General features: G+C 44.2%; 2 protein-coding genes across 2 annotated transcripts in view; one reads left to right on the top strand and one right to left on the bottom strand.

Moving 5' to 3' along the window:
* eml3 (EMAP like 3) overlaps positions 1 to 19,584 on the bottom strand; it is a 32,337-nt gene extending 12,753 nt beyond the window's left edge. The window contains exons 1-13 of the mRNA XM_085349763.1: positions 19,453 to 19,584; positions 10,861 to 11,037; positions 10,618 to 10,732; positions 9,940 to 10,449; positions 8,128 to 8,238; positions 7,911 to 7,939; positions 4,450 to 4,485; positions 3,919 to 4,039; positions 3,558 to 3,707; positions 2,144 to 2,213; positions 1,849 to 1,959; positions 1,405 to 1,500; positions 44 to 178 (exon numbers count right to left, since the gene is read on the bottom strand). Coding sequence (XP_085205889.1) covers positions 44 to 178; positions 1,405 to 1,500; positions 1,849 to 1,959; positions 2,144 to 2,213; positions 3,558 to 3,707; positions 3,919 to 4,039; positions 4,450 to 4,485; positions 7,911 to 7,939; positions 8,128 to 8,238; positions 9,940 to 10,449; positions 10,618 to 10,732; positions 10,861 to 11,037; positions 19,453 to 19,477 — 1,686 coding nt within the window. The 5' untranslated portion in view covers positions 19,478 to 19,584. The remainder of the gene's footprint in view (positions 1 to 43; positions 179 to 1,404; positions 1,501 to 1,848; positions 1,960 to 2,143; positions 2,214 to 3,557; positions 3,708 to 3,918; positions 4,040 to 4,449; positions 4,486 to 7,910; positions 7,940 to 8,127; positions 8,239 to 9,939; positions 10,450 to 10,617; positions 10,733 to 10,860; positions 11,038 to 19,452) is intronic.
* ecsit (ECSIT signaling integrator) lies at positions 18,240 to 24,270 on the top strand. Its single transcript, XM_085349780.1, has 9 exons — positions 18,240 to 18,304; positions 21,040 to 21,145; positions 21,281 to 21,526; positions 21,691 to 22,090; positions 22,168 to 22,391; positions 22,780 to 22,837; positions 22,958 to 23,106; positions 23,573 to 23,678; positions 23,764 to 24,270. Exons 3-9 carry the CDS (start codon positions 21,368 to 21,370, stop codon positions 24,048 to 24,050), a joined length of 1,383 nt encoding a protein of 460 aa, XP_085205906.1. The 5' UTR covers positions 18,240 to 18,304; positions 21,040 to 21,145; positions 21,281 to 21,367; the 3' UTR covers positions 24,051 to 24,270.
* The last annotated feature ends 178 nt before the right edge of the window (positions 24,271 to 24,448 follow it).

Below are 24,448 nucleotides of genomic sequence, written 5' to 3'. Positions count from 1 at the left end.
CAGAAATGTCAGTCAGGTCGAACACGACTGAAGTTAATCTTACTCCAAAGATGCCTTGCTTTTTCGTGAGCTGTCCTCCACTCAGCGTCCAAAAGTAGACGTGGGATTTTCCACAGGTGATGATGTTGGTGCTGTCCCGAGGGTTAAACTCTACAGCAAACACGGCCTCGTTGGTAGTCTGAACACACAACAGCATCAGAAGGGTTAGTGCTGTTACATCAGTCGTACTTCAGCTCCACTCAAAGTAATTTAAGGCTCTTGAATCAGATACATAAACAACAACTTTGAGCTGTGAAAGAAAAGAAAGATTTATTTTGCTTGAATCTTTTTTCTCTTAATCTTGAAAGTGAGCAGGTGACCAGCGCGACACACTTGAAGTCCCATTAACAAATGCTCATGAGCTGCTACTGGAGCCCTGCTGTCAGACTGATGGACGTGGAACAACAAGCTGGCAGTCCTCTACTTTCCCAAGATGCTTTGTTGCCCAGTCCGTGAACAGCAGATAAGTGAGAAGTTCTGAATCAACTCAGGATCCAGCTCAGAGCTATACTGTAGCACTGTAAACACTGGTAATGTCGCCAGCAAAATGTTGCACGTTGTTGTGAAACTGTCACACGGTTGTGTGGTACTGCCTTCACTTGTGTTTCATGCATAGAGCAAACTACCACATTAAGTATTTTAAAGAATATAAACAGAGTTTTGCATTTTGGGCCACATAAACCGACTTTCTGACCACTTGTGAATCCTATGTTGACACGGTGTTTTCAGCCCATGCATGCAGCCTGCTACGTGCCACAGAAGATCCTGGGAGCTCTTAAACGAGCCCATTCAATTCTTCTCCTGAGGTGACAAACAAGTTCAAACACCATCCTATGCAGTATTTGCATGTATGAAACATTTACACTGCTGCCATGACAGACGTGCTGAAACTGGTCCCGGGGAAGATGAGGCATTTTGGGATTAAAGCCCATAACAGCAGAGGGGAGACGTGGCTGCCAACGCCCCGCCCCCCACAATCTCCAGAGAAAAAGGACCTACAGTACCCGAGTACCTGTCACTGCGTTACAGGATGAAGCGCTGATGATTTCAAGAGACACTTTCATGCCATCAAACACATATTTATAAATATTACACAAAGATAACTGTAAGAGAACAAAATCTGTCTACACCTACATAAATAATTGCCCCCTTCACTTAATAACTACAATCAAGTGTTTGCAACAACTGCCAGTGAGTCTTTTCATCAATTTGTCTTTAATGTACGACACTCAAACGAAATAACCTGCTGTTATTCTAACATCTGAGTGCCGTCAAAGATTAACATCAGTATGTCTACTGAATAGATTCGGTGGTTAAAGCAATAACAAACTCATTAGGACCTGACGTTGACCGTCTTCCCGTTACCTTGATCTCTGCATGCTTGGTGCCCTTCGTGCAATCCCACAGTGACAGCATGTGGTCATTAGAGTCATCAATGACACACAGAAATGATCCAGCGTCCTAAAACACACCACCAGAAAAAAGAAAGCAGAATTACATAATGTCTTTACGTCAGTTTTATTTACACAGCAACAAATAACAACAGTCGCCTCAAGGTGCTTTATACTGTAAAGTAGAACCTACAAAAATGCATACAGAGAAAAACCCAACAATCATATGACCCCCTGTGAGCAGCACTTTGGCGACAGTGGGAAGGAAAAACTCCCTTTTAACAGGAAGAAACCTCTGACAGACCCAGGCTCAGGGAGGGGCGGGGCCAAAATCATGCTGAATCTAAGGCAAATAAATCTACTTGCTCTTGTTAAAGTGAATGGAAACACATGAAGTTCCAGGATGCAATCAACTCACAGCAAATGAAAATGCCACTGATCCCACTCCCCTCTGGAAGGTTCCCGGTCCGATCTGCTGCAGGGTGACCAGCGTGGTGGAGTCCCAAATATAAACACACAGCTGCAGAGGCTGCCGCAGACACAGAAACATCACTTACTCGTTTGTTGCCACTCGCTGCAAAGTTAACCAAGCTGTACTGAATGTTTCCGCACATCTCAATTCCTGATATCATTTAAAAGTTCGATCATCTTTTAACTTGTGACGCTCAAACTATGGATGCAAGCTGTGTTATTTTAAGGGCAGCAATAGTCACCTTGCCATCTTTATCCACCCCTGCTGTCTGGCCAGATGCCACTCGCACTTTGTCAGGATGGAGTGTGAGACTGCAGAGAAAGACATTTTCTGTGTAAAGCTTTTGCAAGTTGGCTGCACAGAAACATGAGGGTGGTGGGTTGCATCCATCATGGCAAAATGACAAACATGTGCTTACGGTCAAATAAACAGTGCCGTCTGTGTTTGGTCACAGAGGTTTATTTGGCTGCAGCACGATGAGAATGACTCAAAGGTTAAATGCTGTCTTTTTGGCACAAATAGCATCCAGTGAACAACTTTAGCCTGTCTATACTCTGTTTTTGAAGAGAAGCTCTCCTGATATTTAGACTGTAGTATTGATATTTTAACCTTGTCAAGAAACAGACATTTGCAGCTGTGTAGAGTTGTAATGGTAAATAGCTGATACAATCTTCAAATATGATGCATGGATGCACAATTTGAACATGGACTTTGTGGCAAAAGACAAATGAAACATTTTTGTCACATGGACCTACATGATACTCGCAGACCCTTCAGCTACTGTTTCTGCCAGCTGGTCTCTGCTTCACATGCTACCATACTTGTTTCCCATTTTAACTTGGCTCTTAAAAGAAATCTCAAAATCACATATTTTGGTGCAGTGGTGCAGTGCCATGCAGTAGCACGCCAGCACGCTTATCCCCTCCAAAATCTGCAGTGCAAATACTTTGACTCAAGTGATAATCCAAGGAATGGAGTTGAGTTCAGAAGCAGGTTAAAGCAGACAGTAGCTTCCCTCTTGTTCCCGATACACACAAGTGTTTTTCTGTTACCAGGTCACACAGACCTCTGTCCACAAATATCTGCAATCAGTCTAGTCTCACACTAATCAAAACAGTTCCTTCCTTGCACCGCTTTCGATAGATACTGACCACCGTAGACCAGGAGTACTTCATAAAAGCTGAGCTCAGTTTCACTAGTTGCACCCAGGCTGATAACAACAGACCTGCTGAATTAAGAAACCATCTGTCTAACAGAGTGAAACAGGTCTTAAAAATCTATTTTTGTTAACACTGTTTATTTTACTTCTTTTAAAGGTGAAAGAATGAGATCACGGATGCAAACAGCTGGATTTAGCTTCCTCCGGGCCTCTCCGTTACCACAGGGCAAAGAATTCAGTCATTAGAGAGAAGCTCAGACTAGAGCTGCTGAATAGGTTTTTAATTAGTTAAATACTCATTTAAAAACTACATTTTGGACTTACTTTGACTAATAGTAAAATTTCTTTCCCATTTTAAGATATTTAAGCGTGACAAATATACAAAACACAGAAATCAGGAAGGGGGCAAATACTTTATGTAGCTAATCAGTCAGCTGAACTGCCAAGTTCGATTTCAACATGTGGATGATTTATTCATTAGCTTCATTCCACTAACCAGCGGACGCAGTCTGTGTGTTTACGATAGTGCCGTTGTGTGCGGTTGTTGATGTGATAAAGCACAATCACACAGGCAATGAAGTACACTGCCTCGCCCGTCGGGAGGAAATACAGATTAGCTCGACCGTCCCGTCCACGGTAACCATAGCTAGCAGAACAGCGTTAAGGTAACAACAAGATACAAGAAAGAAACAAATCACACACAAAACTGTGTTGCTGAACCTTGCTTTAGTTCGAGCAGGCCAGCTATAACCATTGCACCCAGACCAGTATAGACCATACGAGGCATTAGTCCTGGTAAAACCAGCAGCGTCTGAATGTAACAACCCTCGCAAATACGTGGCATTGTGGAAGGATACACCCAGTCCAGCTCCAGTCTCTCAGAGGGAGGTTCCATCTTCAGCTCGTCGTAGTTCTGGATGTTGGAGGGGATGTACATGGTAATGGGTCGGCCTCGGATAAACATTTTGATTGACTGTCCTGAAAAACAAACAATGGGTTTGTGTCACAGATTCATCACCAAACTGTTCTTAATCACAGAAAACTCACGTGGGACCCGTAGTGGGCTCGCCCATAAAGAAATGTGATGTTTGCACAACCAAGTGGGGCCTGTGTGAGATATCTGTGGGCTTCCTCTGTCTACACAGCCCTGCAGAGAAAATTCACCCAAAAGTCGTCAACGGTCTGCTTCCTCAAGTGAGCGAGAGTGAGTCACAGTTCCAAACTTCTTGGGTTACTTTTTTAGAATAATTTGATTTTTAAAAATCTAGCTCTCAGTTGCCAACTGGCAGCAGCAGCAAGAATGGGAGTGAGACACTCCTGGAAAAGCAGCCTGTCCACCTCCCCATGAAAGACGATGAAGACATAAAGCTGCATAAGAGCAGGTTTACCTTGGCTGTAGGTTCCTCTTCTGGAGCCAGGGGATCCTGTGTGTAAATGAGAAAAAATAAAGGTTAGCCAGACGAACAAATAGATCCCCTGTGCATTAAATCACAGCTGACCTACAGCTTTATAGCCTACTATAGCTTTAGACATTTCAGAGGGTTAAATCTTCCGTTAACATCAGTTACACCCACAAACTTTAGAATCCACGCCGAATCATGTTTTCTTGGCCGGTTTCTATGGGACTCAAAGTAAAGTAAAACATTAAGGATGAGCTTAACGACATGTGAATGTTGAGACCGACTAACTTTCTGTCTGACTGACCAGAAAACGCTAGAACAGTTTGGAGTGCCGGCAGCTATACAACAGTTCCTGTGTAAGTGCATGACGGTGGAGCCACAGTTTTGTTTGGTAACATCACACTGTAGCAAGGTTTTTATTGAAAATATCTACAGCTTTCATCTTCTCTAAAATAAATCCAGTTTCCTTGGCTGTGTGGGGCTTGGTTGCGGTCATTGTCTTGCTGAAATGACCACCCTGGTCTCATCTTCATCATCCTGGTAGCTGGCAGCAGCTTGGTTTTCTTTTTAAATCAAGAATGTCTCTGTACATTTTTCCATTGATCCTTCCTTCAATGAAGCGTGCCAGTGTTGTATGCTGAAAAACAGACCCACACCATGATGTTCCCGCCTCCAAACTTTACTGTTGGTATGGTGATTCTGGAGTCATCTCACTGCAGTCGTCTTCCTCTGCTTGCCCAAAACTACTATGTCCAGTTCCACATAATCTTAGCTCAGTAATTCTCGGATCCCATTTTGACCTCGGGAATTCCAGGCCATACTCGGCATGAAATACATTCCTGTATTCTTGTATAATACTATGGCGTTCCAGTATGCGCTGCCTGCTCGCATCTTACACCCTGCTGTTAGGTGCTGGATTGTCTCATCTTTGCACAGCCTGCACCCGGGGTCTTACCTGCTGTGACAGACCCCAGCCTCTATGGATCCTGTGCTCGGAGCTTGTTCCTGTGCTGCCATGATTAGTGCCTCTGTGCTGTCTTTCAGTCCAGCTTTGTCCAGCCACTGGCAGGCTTCTCAGTAACAGACACTTTTTCTATCTGCAATGTAATTTCTGATTTTCTTTCTCAGATTTCTGCTGCCAGTTGTATTCACCAAACACAGCATCCGTTGTGTTCCTGATGTGCGGATCTTTCCATCAGTTTCATCCTGGATAATGGTTTTCACATTCAGTAGTCCTCGACCTCCAACCTTGTGCTTAGTGTACAGTCTCATGATGCTGGACTGAAACTCTACATGCACGGTAAGGAATTTCCTCATCTTTATTATCCAATCAGAGTATCCGATGACAGGCAGGGCGTAGGCATTTATTGCCTAAATCTTGTTCTTCCAATTCAGTTGAGGACTTGGGTTACTCTGTATGTATTTGGTGGATGCGGCTTTCCTAGCGGCCTCTTCATGGTTCCCACTTGCCCGTGGGATTCACAGGTACTTGAGGCTGTCCTTGATGTTTACACCGTTTCCTTCTGGTAGTGTAATCGCCTCAGTTCTCACTACCTTCCCTCGCTTTCTTACCATCCAGCTACACTTCTCCAGTTTGCATGAGATTCCACTGCTGTAGAATAAAGTGGTGTGGATCAGTGAGCCGATGTCTTGCTCACTCATGGCATTCATGTAGAGGAAGTGGATAATGTCATAGTCGGTATCTGAAACCAGTCTTGTTAATGACCTCACTGAGGCAGTTCAGACCTGTGCAGAACAACAGTGGGACACAGCATCTCCTTGACGATTCCTTCCCTTGATGGGGACTCAGGCTTAAAGTTGGCCTCTAGTATTTTTCGCCATATTCCCATCAAATTTTAGATGAAAGCACGTGTTGATCTTGTGGAGTTCTAGTTATTCCAGGATCCATGTGTAAGGTATAGTATGCACAACTAGCCGTCGCTGTTGTCAGTAGTGAGTAATATAAGTTCTAGTCATTTAACCTAACTGTTAAAATTTTAATTGTTGCCCAGTGCCGGTAAATTATCGTGTCATAGATGTTATGCACCCATCTGCCACCAGATGGAGCATTGTTGGTGAGAAATGGCATCAATTTGTTAATGTAAACCTTTTCGTTAAAAAAGGGTCGATGTGCGCGATAGAAAAAAAACAAAAATAAAAAACACCAATGAGGCAGAGGCTCTGAGGAAGCGATGCCACACTATTTGGAGACAGTTTTTTATGTCATCTCACTGATTGGATTACTTTATCTTGATTTCTTAACATAAAAGTCATTGTTTTGTGTTTTATGTTGGACGGCACAAAAGTGACCCGCTTTGAATTTTAGTTTAGGTCCCCTTGTTTACTCCTGAGTTATTGGTTCTAGTTAGCTAACGTAACCTTGACTGCAACCAACCAACCAAACAAGCCGATGACATCATATCCTGTACTGGCACAAGAAGACACCTGGCATGTATTGAAAAAAATTGAAATTGTAACATAAAAGCCATAAAGGGTAAGAGAACTATAAAATGATAAACCCAAAAACAAACAAACTCTGACGGATATAGTGCTGTGGAAACGATCCTGAGAGTTTGAGAAAGCCCTACTCGAGACAGAACAAAGCACAACGTTTTTCATATCATCTAAAGCAGGAGTGTCCAACTCCAGGCCTGGAGGGCCGGTGTCCTGCAGGTTTTAGATGTGTCCTTGATCCAGCACAGTTGATTTAAATGGTAAATGACCTCCTCAACATATCTTGAAGTTCTCCAGAGGCCTGGTAATGAACTAATCATGTGATTCAGATGTGTTGACTCAGGGTGAGGTCTAAAACCTGCAGGACAGCGGCCCTCGAGGCCTGGAGTTGGACGCCCTGATCTAAAGTCTCAAATTTATGAAATGCATTCTTGCATTTGACTACGTCAAGAACTGTCAGAGTTTTATATTAACAAGTATGTGATGTGGTCCAAGTAAATTACACAGGTTTAAAAGTGGTCCATCCTTCAAAAGCCCCCCCTCCCCCAACGCAGCTATTCATGTAAGGGGCTATAATAGATATAAACTAGTGGCTGAGCCTGATTGGTGAAGGGAATGAAGCCTAAACCACCAGAACCAGACTGAAGGCCAATGCTCATAAAAGCTATGCAAAACAAAAGTGTGGTTGGTTGGGAAATCCACTCATTTTTACACAAATGACTACATGTGTGAACCAACGGGGTTTCTGTGTCACAAGTACAGAAGCACAGCACAGCTCAGGCCTGCCAACACTGGAGCCAGGCCAGACCATCATGTTGGAAAAGTACCTAAATTAAACACAACAACATGCAACGATGATCGTAGAAGCTGTTTTTGAATTCAGCAAAGTGCGTTTCAGTGAAACGGTGGTGGGCTGACTCCTGATTGAACCCTGGGGCCTGTATGGAGTTTGGCTCAGAGGCCTCTGTTGATGAAGATGCTGTCAATGACCTCACCTGCACTGGCGATAAGCTCTTTAGCTCGGCTGCGGAGAGAAAAATCAAGACATTAGAAGCCATTTCACAGACTGTTGCTTCACAATCGCATTATGTGTATTTATGAGTGTTTCACAGGGTGACTTCCAACAAGTGTCCCTTTAATGCGAGGCTGCTGCAGCCGTGGGACAAAGCGAGCGGTGTGGTGACATCTGTGAGTGATGGCAGGATGGCTCACTTCTCCAGGCTTGGGGAGCGGGCGAGGAGGTTTGCTGAAGATGCTGCCTTCTTGTCTAGACGTTTCCTCTGTCTTTCAGGGTTCCCTAGTTTCTCGCTGTTTCTACGAACCCTAAAGCGTCACAGAAACACCGAGTCAGCTTTAACAGACTCAAGACAGTTTAATGCACCTATCCCTCTGCATGCGAAGCACCCACAAATCCCCGCTGCACCTACATTCTCCATCAAAGGATAAATAACTTTTGCCAAGCCCCGCCTACTACACCTGTCACTGTGCCAATTGTGTGAAAGACCTCCTTATAGGTGTAAAAACAGTGCTACTGAAAATTTATGCTAACTTCAGAGACAAACGTGCTTTTTGCCACTGATCTGCAAATTATTTGAACTCTGATTCTGGACATTCTGGAAACAATCAGTCAGAACTAGTAGAAGCTCTGTAGCTTCACAAAAACAATATTTGTGTGTGGATTTAAAATTTTTTAAACCTACAAGGAACAATTTGTTGCCTAAACAGACACTTTGAAAACAGGTCGGCTTGTGTTTGCTTTGAGCTCTACAACACAAACGCATCATAAAATACAAACTGAAAGTATCCAGTGTTACGTTTAAATAGTTTTGTAAGCACAATAGTAACATTTAATATTGAGATTAAAACACACACACACACAATGTTAAGGCCATGCAAACAATCACACAAGAGGAAGAAGCTGACCTGATGAAACAGTTTGACTAATTTATTCGATTAGATGAAATTTATTTGTAGTAATGTCATCTGAGTTTGAAATCTCAGCAACATACCAAATTTCTCAAAATGTAACCAGAAACAAAATCATTTAAAATTTGAAATTTGAAAATATAATTACTCTTTATACTGTATTCTAAAGGTTTAATGCCGTTTGGACAGCTTGCAGGGGATTGCAATGGTGAAAATAGCTTCTGAGTTCATATTGAAAGTCTTAATGTGTCTAAAGCAGTGAATACTAATTTGTGCTAGTTTGATCCTGGAGGCCCACATGAGCTTTTGTCAGAGGCAAAAGTCAAACTGATGTTCTGGGAAACCCTTTCAAAGGAATAACAAGGAGGGAGGGCAAAACACAGAGCACATGCACAAGTAAACAAAGTAAACCAAAGCAGTAAACAAAAGCAGAGCCCTGCCCTGTGGTCCCCACCTATTAGTAAGGTAGTCCTTTATGGAAGACATGCTTTGCTGTAAGAGAATATGTTTTAATCACAAAGATATTAGGAGCGATTACAAGCTTAATTATAGTGAAACATTGTTGAAACAGTTTGTGCAAATCTGCAAAACCCAGTTGAAAAAAACAGATCCTTACTGGCGCCGTGTCACATACAGAATCATGACACTGAGTCATTTTGAGGCGCTCTGCAGCTACGCAGCAGGAGTATACACCGTGCAGCTTGCAGACATGCCTTTTGTTTACTTCTCATTCTATTTTCCAGTGGATTCAAATCTCTGGGTGCTTTGAAGCTTAATATGGATATATGAGTTAGACTTTAGCTTTGTGTTTCTCCAGTTCAAACACACTGAAAAGAAAGCACGTGTGGACTTTAGTGACCGAGACAGCAGAACAGGACACCCGGGTGGTGACATATTCTAACGCAGCATGACACACCCTGCAAACCTGAGGATGTCTGGTTCATAAAGCGGGCTGCAGCACAACTGGGGTTTGCAGAGCCAGAATCTGGAAAGTCAGTGTTAGTGTTGATTCGTTCTTAAAAGTCATGCAATCAATCAACGATTAAGGAAAGATGATTGAGGTTGTAAAGAACGCGGCAATGAGGCAGGACCACGCACAGAGCCTTCTCTCTTTCGTGGATGGGAGACAGCGGTCCAGAGCGGCAGCTGAGGTTCTGGTCTGAAGATTTGAATGAGGCCGAGGCTGAGCCTGGATCCTCCGGAGAGCAGCTGCCATCCAGGAGGTCCTCCCTCTGGAGGCCTCTGATGGTGGTGGGCTGAATGGGCTCTTCAACTGATGATGCCCATGTTAGGTCCTTTTCCTGCTCCCCTCTTCCTCCTCCTTCATCTTCTTCTGGCTCCTCATCCTCCTCTTCCATACCAGGGACACGGTGGAGTTTGGCCCGGTTTCCCTCAGATACAGAAGGACCTTCCACGAGTGCATCTTCCAATTGCAGGCTCTGGACTCGTCCGTGGAGAGGGACCCTGTCCTGGGCCGAGTCCTGGCCTGACGGGGTCGACTCTGTCTGGGTCGACTTGTCCACTGTTGCTGGAACGGTTTGGATGTCCGTGGATGCCGAGCTTCCTCTTTGGCTGTTTGCATTGGTCACAGTGGTGTCTGACAGTTGGCTGGAGAGTTCAAAGGTTGAGAACAACACAAAGCAGTCATACAGGCAGTTCACACAGACATATGAGCACAACGACAGTTTGAATAGACAAGCGTGTTGTCTAATACAACACAACGACCCCTCGTCGTTCGTCCTGAGCGTTTAAGCCCTTGGCTGGAAGGTGTAGTACCTCGTAGCAGGGTGCCGGATCCCATCGCTGGCTGAGCTGGAGGACAACTTTCTGCTGCTGCTGGAACAATCTGAGCAGCATGCTTGGCTTAGCAGCCGTGCAGCACTCGGGTTCACTGAGTAGATCAAAGTGGATTATTAGTTTCTTCTGCGTGTGCAGCTGCACTCTGCAAGTCTAATCACTTTTATATGAACGGAGACGGACGAGCCACACTAGTTTCAGTTTTCAGTTAACATCACCCACCTGCTATGACCTGCTGCTTCAGTAACTGTAGGACCTGATCGTGGATGCGGAGCCTGCGCAGGGCGTCAGCCAGAGAGGATTTCAGGAGTGTGATCTCGTCCTCCTGTGCCTGCAGACGCACCTCCATCATGGATGCCCGGTCTGGAAATTCAGCACTGCTGTCAGCAGACACATCATCTACAAAGGAAGCAGCAGGACGAGGGTTAGAGAAGAGCTGCACTACCAAATAATCTCAGCCTGTCGCTTGTTCTTCCATGGCTTCAACATCAGGTAACACTTAGCGCTACAATGTAGTTATTTTCTTTACAACAGGTTTATCTCATCAGAGGTGGGGCTTTGCACCAATCTGGACCCACGTCTGAATCCAGGAATCTTTGGAAAAATTCGTTATGATTGTGAGACAGAGCAGAATGTAACATTTAGTATCACATGTTCCTGAATGTCAAAAGAAATAAAAGCTCTTTGCCTGCAGAGCCTGTTGCTGCGATGCTGGGATTGAGCCCATGTGACACTCAAGTTTAGCATATTCTTCAGAAATGCTTTTCTCAGTTTATGCTCTCAGCCGATAGTCTGCCTTTACTTTTAGGTGAGAGACTCCGGTGACAGGCTTTCTACATACTTTCCACCGTTAACATCTTTCACTCTCAGATGAACACACCGGGAGTAATTCAGGGTTCAGGATACTGCTCGAGGATACTCTGGCATACAAACTGGAGCTTTCAGGGATCCAACCACCTGCCTTCCTTTCGGCAACTTATCTTTGTGAAGATTACAACATCGCTGTGAGGACATTTTTCTGGTACTGCTGTCTGAAGGTAAAGATGTGGTTTTAAGGTTTCGGTGGTTGGGTTTAAAGGCCTGTGAATGTGCAATGGCAAGCATAGCTTGTCCAGTGAAATTAAAAAATAGACATCAGTTAAACCTCTCATAAAACATCTCTCATCACAGGAAGCATCCTGTCATAAATAGGAGGTCCTCCCTCTCTAATAAGAGGCAAACTCTTTCTGGACAATGTTTTTAAAGTATTGTGAAGTGATTTTAGCAGAGGGTAGCAGTCAAGCTCTAAACCATGAACGTGGCTACGAAGAGTAGAAGAGTCACAGCTGACATAGAAAAATGCTCGCTCTCAGTAGGCTGCACAGCACTGAGGCTTTTCTCTTTTTACTGTATGAGAAAGCTGAGATGTAAAAATATAGCCTGATCGCTCCAGAGGTTTCAGTAAGTAACATGTGTTTATACAGCACTTTTCACAGACAACAAATCACAATGCAGTTCTAAATAAATCAACCCTGGTCTAAATACAAGCTTTTTGAAATAAAAAGGTCTTTAGCTGCTTTTTGAAGGGCTTCACTGAGTCCAGACACCGTAAAATAGTAAGTGGACTGGTTCTTATATAACGCTTTTCTACTCTTCTGACCACTCAAAGCGCTTCACCCATTTCGTTTGCTGTCACTCTTACTCAGTCTCGACCACGCTCGGGGGCGTCTCCCATTTTGACCTCAGGACTTCCAGGCCATACTCGGCACAGAGGATTCTGTACACTATGCCGGCCCCTTGGTTATAGCGTTCCATGCATGCCCTGCCTGCTAGCATCTGCAGGTCTAGATTAAACTAACTAGTCTAGTTTTTAGATTCAGCGGATGTAGATTAAAAGCAAGCGCTCGGTCACAGCAGAGCGCCGGTGCCACTCTGAATGATGAATTTCAGCTCTGCGTGACCGCCGGTCTGATGAAATGTTGTATTTCAAAACAAGAAGGTGCTGGGTTCAAATCAATGAGCCCGATGGGTCCTTTCTTTTCTTTCTGTGTGGCTCCCACCGTCCAAAGACAAGCATGAAACCAACCTTAAACCAGTCTGTACAAACAAATTCTTCACCGCTGAAAAATCGAAAGCACACACGGTGTTTTTATACCAGTGCTTCCTTAAAGCGATTGCAAATGAGACACTAGTGCTGCCTATAATGCTAGACATGTCGATCCTATCTGGGGGGAAATTGCTAGTTGGATTTCTGGTGAGACCATGACTTGCAGTTTGGTGGTGCCACACCCACTGTGGCTTCTTCCCAGGATCTGTTTTTGGCAGTGGGATCCTGTACTCAGTAGGCTGGTTTTATAGATGGGGTGTTTTATTGAGTGGTTTTACTGGTTGCGGAAGTAAAGTGTGGAGGTTAAAAGAATTTCTGAAAAGCTAAACTAAACAAAACTAAAAGTGAAAACATTCTAAACTCTTTAAACTTTGTGCTATTTCTGTGCATGTTTGGACGGCCACAGAGTGTGACAGCCATTAATATACAGTCTATATATGACTCACCATCCACAGTCGTTTCACTGTCTGCCATCTTTTTTTTGTTATAAATGTAAGACGTTATAGGCAGATTTTTGATGTCATTACTACAGATTTAAATTATTGGTGAGAGCACATGAGACCACACGTCCTTGTGAGAGGCAAACATCAGCACTGCTTTACTCAAAGCAAAGCCCCCAAAACAAAACACGACAATCGAAGGGACAATCGTGATCTGAACCAGTCAGGAGGCTGGACTGACAGGATAAAACAGAATAATCAGTGCTCCTATTGGTCATCACAGAAAATCTCACAACTGCATCAGAAAACAGATACAAGCCTTGCTACTGTAGAGGTCTCACCACAACATAATTACACATCTGCATAAATGATCGTACTCCACTTCCACTCTGGTTTTCTTCTTTTCATTTTTCCCATGGAAGCCAAGACGGGATGACTCATAGCTGTTTGGCAGCAGCTCAGGGGAAGCTGGAATTTGATCCACATTAGATTCGTGTAGCTATACTGGAATTCTGGTTACTATTCACAGTCCGTCTGTCGTAGCGTGGAAGTGCAAAAGCAGGTTATGTCACCACTTTTGGAATTTCTTTTATCTCTGCGTGGACTTCTCAGTTTCTGAGTTATGGCTGGAGATGTCCACTGAGTAATCTGAATGTGCGTTATGTGAACAAAAACTTTTTTCCACATGCCACACATTTCATTATTATATCAAGGTGAGGATATTTGCTGACATCTCGTTACTGCTCAACATGTGCCAGCAGACAGAACGACTGACAGGAAATGACACGGCAATGCTGGACAAAAGCCTTTTTCACGTGTCTCTTCATACACGTCACAGGGTTTCTCAACATGGGAACGTTTGGGAACAGAGCCCAGTGACACAGTAGTTACTGGACGTGATAGCAGCTCTAGTCCAGCAGCAGCGTTCAGTAGGAGCAAAAGAGGAGGATGTGAACCCTGCTTGGCAGGTTCTAATTAACCTATGATTCAGGTTTTGAGAGAAAAAGAAGGGAATCAATTTAAGAAAAGAAAAATAGTTGGTGAAACACACCACGAGCCTCTTTCAGCCGTATCCACCACTGTTAGAAAAGAGAGAATTTGCTCCACTGATGACGTCTTTCGTAAAAGGCTCAGGGTCATTTAAGGACCCAGCAACTATAATTAGCCACTAAAGCTCTGGTTTTACTTTTATCTACATGAAACATGTTACTATAAATCTAGATTACTGCTCTTCTCCAGATGTTGCTTTAGTCCTTAATAAGCCCATAAACATCTTAGCTGCTTATCTGCATGCATGTGCTTAAAGTTAAAAAGAGTACGTGCGTCCTGCATCCGTTTGACTAACACATATTCTCACAGCGCCCGCCCACTCTTTCTACCTGTCACCCAAGGATGCTGCATCATGACCTCAGCCACCTACAGACACACAGCGCTCAGTCTGTAGTTCTCTACTTTGATTTAGATGCTTTGCCGCTGCTCAACATCCTGTACGCCCCTGCACAAGTGCCGAGGTCCCATCTGAGAAGTGAAACAGAGAGCTGCACCATCTGTGAGAAACACTCCCCCCACCCCACCACCACCACGCTGCACACATGTGACTGACTGCACAGCTCGTGTGGCTGCAAACGGCTCACCAGGACTGCACAGGAGACGAGCTGACCTCCTTTACAGTCCTTCACTTTGACTCTCACTCCTGTGTTTATCTCCAGGGAGCATCTCAAAAACACACCCGATGACGCCGTGATGCAGTGGTTAGCGCTGTCACGTCACAGAAACAAGGTTGTGGGTTTGATTCTGTAGGCTGGTGCCTTTGTGTGGCATTTGCATGTTCGCCCTGCACCTGAATGAGTACTCTCTACTCTGCTGCGGTTGTAGTAAGAGAATTTATGAAAGGACTAGAATTAAAACTAACCGATTGTAGCCTTCACACAAAACTGTGCCTCGTGCACACAATGCACCGAAACGACAGGCGCTTCTACACTGCAGCTGGAAGCCAACAAGCTGGTGGAAAAAAAGGTGGCATACAAGGGGAAGTTGATGCTGCAGGCAGATACGTTCACAGGTGGGGGTGTGAGAACACGTTTTCAAGGAATAGTTTCCAGCACTGAGTGCACAGAAGACAAAGGAGGGCAAAAATATTTAGATTTCACCTAAATATTTCTCCGAGCCTCCCGTCACTGAGACGGCGACACTCCGTTTGGTTCAGGGACATGAAACAAGCGGTTGAGACGGCATTTAGATGATCCTGGAGCATGTCGGCGGGACTGACGTGTAGACGACTCTCAGTTCCCCATGTGGTCCTTAGTGAAACTGAGCCTGACACCCCCGTTTCATTTCATTTCATTTTTACTTTTTATTTGTCACGAACCACAAACGAGAGCGCGGATCTCAGCAGATACGAGACACCTCGTACCAAATTTAGCTCCTAGTAAAAGAAACTAATACAAACAATATCCAAGTTAAAAGTACAAAGTTCATATAAAATCGGGAAAGTCTCCCAGCCCACCCCACTAACAGCACATACACATTATACAGTCTTTATGCACGCCTGCACATCCAGTTCAGTAACACTGTGCCACCATTAAACGGTATAAGCACAGCATAAAGATCCAAAGGACGATGATTTAACAGGAGACAACTCATGGTGGTTTGATTACTGTTGCACGGGTGGATTCATTGGTTTACACTGTGCAGGGGCCCCAAAACCAGTTAAGCCAGCCTTGCTATCTTAAAGGATAAAACCATGGAAAAAGTAATTGTCAAAAAGCCAGAGGAGATGATGCAGCTCACAACACGCTGCCACAATCTTAACCGTCAGGCCTCAGACGCAAATACAGTGCAAGTCCGTGCTCGCTCTACATACAGATAACAACACTGTAAGCCACTGACAGCCATGGAGCATAAATCTCTGCCACATGATGATCTCACTGAGTGAGACTGACTGATTTATTATCAGCACTGCTTTAACTGCACAGACTGAAGTTTGAGCCGCTTTGGTTTCCTTCTGATTTACAGGTGCGATCAAAACAAGGCGCCAGTGAAAACACTCTGATTCCCCCGACTTCAATCTTTAAACTGACCAGACAGAATTCAGCATTCACTCAATGCTACAGACACATTTCAGTGTCTGTTAGAAAGCAGTGAGCTTTAACTTCCAGCCCTGAGACAGAAGAAAGAGTGTTTACCTCCAGGCTCCAGCAGAACAGCACGTGTGTTCTTCTGAAAAGAAGCACTATTACGACATTCTGGGAAAAACACTGAAAAAGCTGCCATTTGCTGATGCAACTTCCTGCTGATCTCTGCACAACTGCAACACGTCCCAAATCCTCACAGTACTCCTAGACAGCTGTTCGAGCCAAAACCACAACACGCTGAAATGATGAATCCACTCTGGTTCCACTAATTGAACCCTTACCGTATATACACCAAATATAACTCCTGTTCTCAGGGTGTTTACAGCAGCAAGCTGACTAAGTGCTGTATGAATAGACTCGATTCTGCGGCTCTAATTCTAAACCTCTCTATTAAAGCACGTGTCTAAGTGCTGCAGTATAAACAGTATTTGGGTTTAACAGTAACAGTAACTGGTGTTAGTCCTCTGACGGCTCTTATAATGCTTGTTTGAGTGTGAAGGTGTGTATTTCTTGTCTTATGCACTACAGCAATGTGACCACATTCACATCTTCCAGCTGTTTAACTTCCAGCTGTGTAAGTGGGGTATGCACACATTTTTACAGTAATCCGTAAGCAGTAATTCAATTTCTCTTCTCAAGTTATACAAATACAAATAGACAGAAGAAGGCATGCGTCTTCAGACGCTTGAAACACTGAGTGATGTCACTTCCTGTAGGAAAAGTTGCTATTCCAGCATTAGCAGCAGCTGCTTTTACACCAAAGCAAACCATGACAAAGAAACACAGCTCATCACAGATGGAGTCTGTAAAAGAGAGGCTGACAATTACCACAACAGAGCACGAAGCGTTTCACTGATACTGTCCTCATCTATAGTGAAGAGCTTAGCACTTTATGCACTTTAGCTCCTTTAAGTGTGCGACTGTACATGGTCTGTGTGGGTCAGAAAGAAGTGTTAGTCAGTCGGGGTTAATGGTACGACGCCGCACCTTTACTAGGATAACTGCAAATGTAAGCAAGGTAACGCTGCGTTACGTCCGGGCATAAATCCCACATTCACTGAATTTCTATACAGTTCTTCTGATCTGGTCTATTTGACCCTGTTAGCATAAGCTGTGACCTTTTATGGAAGTTCAGACTAGTCAGGAGAATGTGAAAACTAGTAAACTTTACCTCCTGAGCCGTAAACTACAGACTTCAGCACATCTGTCCTTTGAAACAAAGGTCTTCCATTCCTTACTCTGAGCTGGGGAGTTTCTTGTAACGTCTAAAGTTATGCAGTTACTTAAGAGAGCGTGATACTTCACTGGTTGCATTGTGCTCACACACACAGCATGCATGTGTCTAAGTTCATTCAGTGACTCAGTAAACGCAGTTTGAAAATCTGAGGAGTTTTTCATGCTTTTCCACATTTCTGCACAGATTGAACTTGTGCAGTTATCATTACTGATACAAGTCATGGACACAACAATTACAAAACACAAGACTGGTGTTATGAACCAGCAGAAAGGCAGTAAGATAGCAGGCTTACTTTGTATTTTCAATATGGATATATTATCTTACTTTATTTTTAACATCTAACAAATGGTATCAGTATTAAAACTGAGGGCAGTATCTTTAAAGTCTTGTTTTGCTAAGTCTCAAATAGCCATTAACAGAAGTAAACTGTTGGAAAAGCAGTAAAGCCTCTTTGTGTGGCACTGGAATCTGCACACACTGCACATTTGCTCGCTCTTCCCTAAAACATTACTATGACTAGTTTGCAAAGATATCAGCCAGTCCTTTAACCCGATGTCAGATGTGCTTCAACTTTAAGGCTGGCATACAGTCCACCACACTGGGCTGTATTCAGTGGAGGAAATATTGTGTATCAGTATCTGCATGTTACTGCTAAACACAGCAGTTATTTGATCCCTACAAACTCATATTACGTAAGCCGGCCAGCTGACACCGAGGCACAAGCAACTCTCCAGAGCTCCAGCACACCTCATGCAGCTTTCCGAGGCAGGTAACGTGTCACCATCTTCGTTTATGAAACATAATTACCAACGTAACGCAGGTCTTCATTAAGAGAAATGGCTGTGTGTTGAAGCTTCCTGCAGCACTGAGTCACAGCTGCCTTGCTCAAGCTTCCCCATGTGATATTAATATATTTGCTGTTCCCCAGCGCTTTGGCAGCCCACCAGCTTTCAAGAAGCCAGAGTATGTAAGATAGGCTTGGGTGTGGATGTTTGTATACACATGTGAATCAAAAGCAGTACTGGGCAGCTATCAAAGTTCCAGTTTCAGCATAATAGTAAGTATTGTGGGGACAGACAGGGTGGAGCTTTTTCACCCAACCCACAGTGACTTGGAGAGAAGGATGTTCAGCTGGTGCTTCGTCTAATATATGGATGAACTGTTGTGCATGGACACAGGCTGCTGCGGTCTTCGCTCTGCCGGTGGTCTCAATGTTGATGCTCAAACTACCCACGCGTGACAACATGGAATCAGCAGCACACAACTCAGTTTGCGACACAAAGTGGTTGCAGGCACGCCTCCAGGGTGTCCTGATCACTCGGGCCAGACTTGAGGAAACTATTTGAATGCCACAGAAATAATGTAAACGACGTGCAGCCGTCCCACGCACCTACACAGTCACAGCGCTGCTGTAACGTTTGAGACTACTGTCTGTCTGCGCTAACGTGTGACTGAACAAAACATGGAGAAATGTTGAAAAGCCCAGAATTAAGCAGCAAAAATCCTTTGAAAGTCAGAGCGGATGTTCCGCCGACCATCCGCTTGCAATAAAAGACAGCAAAGAATGCGGCGACGAGCGCTGCCAAGAAAAACTGCATCTAAGTGTTCAGTTACGAAGTTTTGGTGTGACTGAAAGCCTCCGAACAAAGCTCGAGGGTTTAACGCGTTTGTTAAACTGTGTAAAGCACTTTGAATCACCTTGTTGTTGAATTGTGCTATACAAATAAACTTGCCTTGCCTAAAGCGTGTGTGGTGCGGTGTATGCTAGTTTTGTCCAAAGATTGCCATCTTTGAAGCTGTTTGACAGCGTTCCTTTTGAGAGCGATGCGATTATCTGATCCGAGCACGGACAGTGAAGTTTCCACGGCTAATGCTGTCAGTAAAAACACAAAGGACCACTGTCGCTGCTGCACTCACCCAGACTGTTGGTAGAGGAATCCATAATCCCAGGTTTAGACGGCGGCTCCTGTTTTTAGAGGAGCAGCGTGCACTAAGGTGTGTTTTCCATGCTGACAGAGGAGAATCACAGCCCACACTCTGGAGACTTGAGTCGATGACAGGTCTAAGAATACCGGAAACGCGGAATTTTCCGCAACATAAAGCGCAATAGTTTATTAAACGCGTGGGTGAGTGTGTGTGTGTGTGTGAGGGGGGAGTACTTATAAGGAAATCAAGCTTAAATATAAAATATAGTTCGAAATTACTTTATATAAAATGAAAAACTAAAAACAATCACACCACAGACTGAAAACCGCTTCCGGAAGTGTAGCCCCTCGTTATAGCTAGCTTGACACTATTGGCGGGAAGGCACCGGGTACGGCTAAAAGTGCTGCCAGATATTCGCCTCAGTCAGACTGCGTCAGGAAGGAGGATTTCAGTGTCCGTAAACCAGAACATCTCACGGAACTCTTAAAGCAGCTTCTTACGGCTGCACCTCTGCAGCCTGGCAGCTACAGGACGAGCATTTGTTTCCATCTCGTGGTGGCGGTGCGCACTACAAGCCCTGAAACCTGTGCCAGAAAGTGACTGCCTGCATTCAAACTGCTATAAATAACTTGTTGGCCTATAAGAAATGAAACGTATATCAAAAGCATCCCTCACGAATGATATCCAGTCATCCTGACCACGCACAATATTCCTGTCACAAGGTAGAAGCTGCAATTAGTTTTTGGTAAAGTGACTTTTATATATCCTTTATTGACCCAGTATGAAAGTCTAATTGACGTTAAAAAATGTCATTTTTAGAGTGATCTGACGTCATAAAGATACCTGCAAGACAGGTAATTTATTTATTTTATATAGAACACCTTAAAGGTAAAGACATCACACATTAAAACACGCACACACACACACGGAAACACTGGAAGTGGCAACAGAAAGGATGGTGCCAGAAACGTCACCGGGGATCTTTTTAAATCTTATTTTAAGGGTAAGACCTTTTAGTTTTGATTTTGTTTGTTTGTTGTTGTTGTTTTGCATATATTGCATTTGACCAGCGATTCTATAAATGCAACGTTATGTCACTGTGACTGTATTTGAATTTTAGTGTTGCATTATTGTCAGCCAACATAAGCTCGACGATGGCTGCAAAGTGGCGACCCTTGCCTTAAGAAGTGTCTCTTGTTGACTTGTAAAAGCCTCTACAACTTTTTTTATTTCACCATTCATTAACCGCACAGAGAAGGCATCGTTTAAATATGTTAAAGTTTACAGTTAAGAGAACAGTATTATTAAAGTTCTTCATGGCTGGCACAAGTGTCCTCTTTGTTGGAAATCAAAATATGGTCACCCTAAATTATACTGCACGACAAAGGATAAAAAAAATAGTTAGCTTTCTCTTTTCTCAACTTTTGTTTAATAGTTTGAAGAATCATAGCTACAGCGCGAAGAATGGCATTGATTTAGAAATCATTTTCCTGCATTTTAATGGAGAATATTTACTGCGCTTATTTGCGGTTTTACGGAACTATCATTTCTGTCACTGTTTCTATTGTTTGGGGGAAGCAAACGCGTGTCGGACCGGAATGCTGTACTGGCCTTTGAACATGGTAGCGTCCATTGACAGCGCCTTCTGAAGGAGACTATTCTTGTCCGATTGTCGGCATTAAAGGTCAGTATTAACATGGTTATACATGTTGGGGTAATAATAATAACTATCATTACTACAACGTTTGAGCAGTTGACGAACTAAACTTCACAAAAATGTGAAATGTAAAGTTTGATCGTTCTGTACAAATATTCACAGCTGGATGAGGTACACCGAAGAGTGAACGTGTGAGCTTCACGTCCGTGTGCACTTCTGTTCTCTGACACTCGCCGTGATGGCTCGACTATGAAGGGCAGCCGCTGCCTGCATCAGCTCAAGTCTCTGCGGCTGCTCAGCCACGCAGGGAGGCGGCTGCCTCCTGCTGCTGCTGCTGGAGACAACGGCGCTCTATTCCGGTTACACTCCTCGAGTCTGCTCGGCGGCTCGCAGTGCCCACAGCGCGAGGTGAGCTTTAGCAGCGACCAGACTTAAGCTCATATACAGCACTGATATAATCGCAGAGAAAGGCAGCTGGCAGTCGACTCTTTGTTTGGTTTTAATCAATAAATAATCAGATCATATGAATGAATCTTTTATATGCGTTCATAACAAAAACATGTTGCTTTTAGGTGTTGAGGCATTTCCACAGCAGCCCAGCGCGCACCAAGAGTCAGCCTGCACGGTTCGTTCAGGAAGAGGACAAGACGAGGGACAAGTCTCTGGTCGCCCACGATGATCTGTTTGAGCAGGTCGCCAAAGAAACCAAAACCAAGGCCACGTTTAACAAAGTGATAGACGTCTACACCAAGAGAGACATAAGGCGTCGAGGTCATGTGGAGTTCATCTATGCTGCTCTGAAGAAGATGCCAGAATTCGGGGTGGAGAAAGACCTCACTGTCTACAACAAGCTGCTGGATGTTTTTCCTAAAGAGGTATTCGTGCCGCAAAACTTTATCCAGAGAATGTTCAACCACTATCCCCGTCAGCAGGAGTGTGGAGTGCAGCTCCTGGAGCAGATGGAGAATTATGGTGGGTGGTAGTTGTTGAGAATCTTGAGGTGTTCTGTACACTGTTTTTGTGTCTAAGTGTCAGTGTCTGTGCTTCAGGTATCATGCCCAACACTGAGACCAAAGTGCTGCTGGTCCAGATCTTTGGAGAAAAGACCCACCCTATGAGAAAGTACCAGCGTATCATGTACTGGTTCCCCAAGTTCATGCACGCAAACCCCTTTCCTATTCCCAAGCAACTCCCTGAAGACCCAGTAGACCTGGCACGCTTCAGCCTCACACGCATGGCAAACGACTGGGATGCAAAAGTGACCGTCTACCAGGTATATGCATGGATTAGCCTAGCTTAGCATGAAGACTGGAAACAAGGGGAACAGCTAGCCTGGCTTTGTTCTTTAAAAGAATAACAAAAGTAACTAAAATCTTTAAAGCTAATACGCTGAATGTTTCAGACCCGAGTCTGGAAACCCCTTTTCCACAGCTGTCAACCACAGACTCGTGTTCCACATTTCTTAAGCTTTTAAACTGAGCTTATAGAAAGTGGAGAAAAAACTCCACATGATTGCGAGTACAAGTTTTTGTGTTACAGTCATTTAGTTTCTCAGGTCTAACTAAGACAAACTTGTGTGTAAAAATCGTTTGACTGACTTTGTGTTTTGTCATCAGATGTAAATCTTGTATTTACCAAACTGTGTGTGCTCTCCTCACAAGCTGCCCTGCACAGACATCACAGACAGCGGTGCTGAAGTCACACTTCCACATATAGTAGGTATGGATGACTTGAAACTACATTCTGTGTCTTAGTCAGAAATATATTGTTAAAAATACTAATAATGGCATCATTTCCATATTTGTTGTTTGTTTTCTTTCTTTCCTGTGTTTGCACCAGGCATCCAGAGCCCCAGCCAGATGGAAGCGCTCGCTAAGCACAACCCGTGCAGGCCCGTGTTCGTGGAGGGCCCGTTCCCTCTGTGGATGAGGAAGACGTGTGTTTACTACTACGTCCTCAGAGCCGACCCTGCCCCACCTGAAGAGAAGGTGGGCAAACATTACTGTTAACCATTACAAATAATAAGTGCTGTGTGATGATCATATAACAGAGTGTTTGAATTCTAATGATTGTGGCTTATAGCTCAGGAAAGTCACAAAACCAGAATCTCAGATTATAGAATATTTCCTAAGATCCATTAAAAACAGGATTTCTAGTACAGAAATGTCCAGCTTGGTGTGTTCATTAATACACTCAGATGTTAGGAATGCAGCCGTTGCAGCTGCTTTCCTGTAGACATCTGTGCATGCTGGTGTTGGGGGAACTGACACCACCCTCACTCCACTCCCTGTGAAGCTCTCCCAGCTTCTTCAGCTGGCTGTCATCTGCAAACAGCCGGCTTTTTCTGCAGTGACCGTCTGTGTGTTCCCCTCGTTGTAGACTCTGTATAATGAATGTAGAATATGTGAAACTTTGTGAATTAAATTACAAACAAATCCTCCTCCCTCCCCTCAGATAGAAGAGCCGTATGACCCAGAGAGGTGTCTCATGTATCCTCTGCAGCTAGACCTGGATTTGGACCGCGACCTGGGGGACGATGAGAGCTTCGATGTGGAAGACTGTAAGATATGGCATCACTGCTGTTGACCACAACCCCTCACTTCCAGGGTGTAACATAGATGATGTGTGTCTGTGTGTCTATCCAGTGGATGACGGTCCAGTCTTTGCCATGTGCATGACCAGTCAGGGGGACCAGGCTACCCTCAATCAGTGGATCTCTGGCCTCCAACAGAGTAACCCCATCCTAGGTCAGATCCCCACGCTGTTCCGACTGGGCGCTGGACCCCGGGAGCTGCAAGGGGTGGGCGACACCGACTCGGCCAGTGGAACCTGGTTTTCTTCACACGCCCATAAAGAAGAAGCAGACCCTGGGGAAGACGCCGAGGCTGTAGTGGAAGAGGAGCCCAGGAGAAGTCAGGGTGTGAAGCAGTGAACAGGAAAAAAGTTTCCTCCTGACTCCCTCCGAACCAGCCGGGAGGCTTTTGTAAATTCTTTTTAGCATATTTAATAAAGCCGTACAAAATAATTACAAACGTATTTATTCAGTCACAAATGTCTCACACCTTTAAAATACAGCAGACTATCTACGGAAGTACTAAGTCTGTATGTGTTCAAATGAAGTCATTGTAGCTGTGGAAATAAACAACGATGAAGTCGAGTTGTTAAAGTAACACAATAAATGTTGACTTCCATTTATAGTTGGACTCTGTTTAACTGTTTTTCACTGCCATTGAAGCTCGACTTGATTTTGGTGAACTTGGTTTTTGCTCCAATGACAACAGCTCGCCGCGCAGACTTCAGTGAGCTCACGCTGTCAGGAGTGTTTGGCTT

Source organism: Diplotaxodon limnothrissa, linkage group LG3 (assembly GCF_057381915.1).
Source record: "Diplotaxodon limnothrissa isolate DT_005_m linkage group LG3, D_limnothrissa_male_GT1.1, whole genome shotgun sequence".
NCBI classification, from domain to species: domain Eukaryota; kingdom Metazoa; phylum Chordata; class Actinopteri; order Cichliformes; family Cichlidae; genus Diplotaxodon; species Diplotaxodon limnothrissa.
This window is presented reverse-complemented; position numbering and strand designations above follow the sequence as displayed.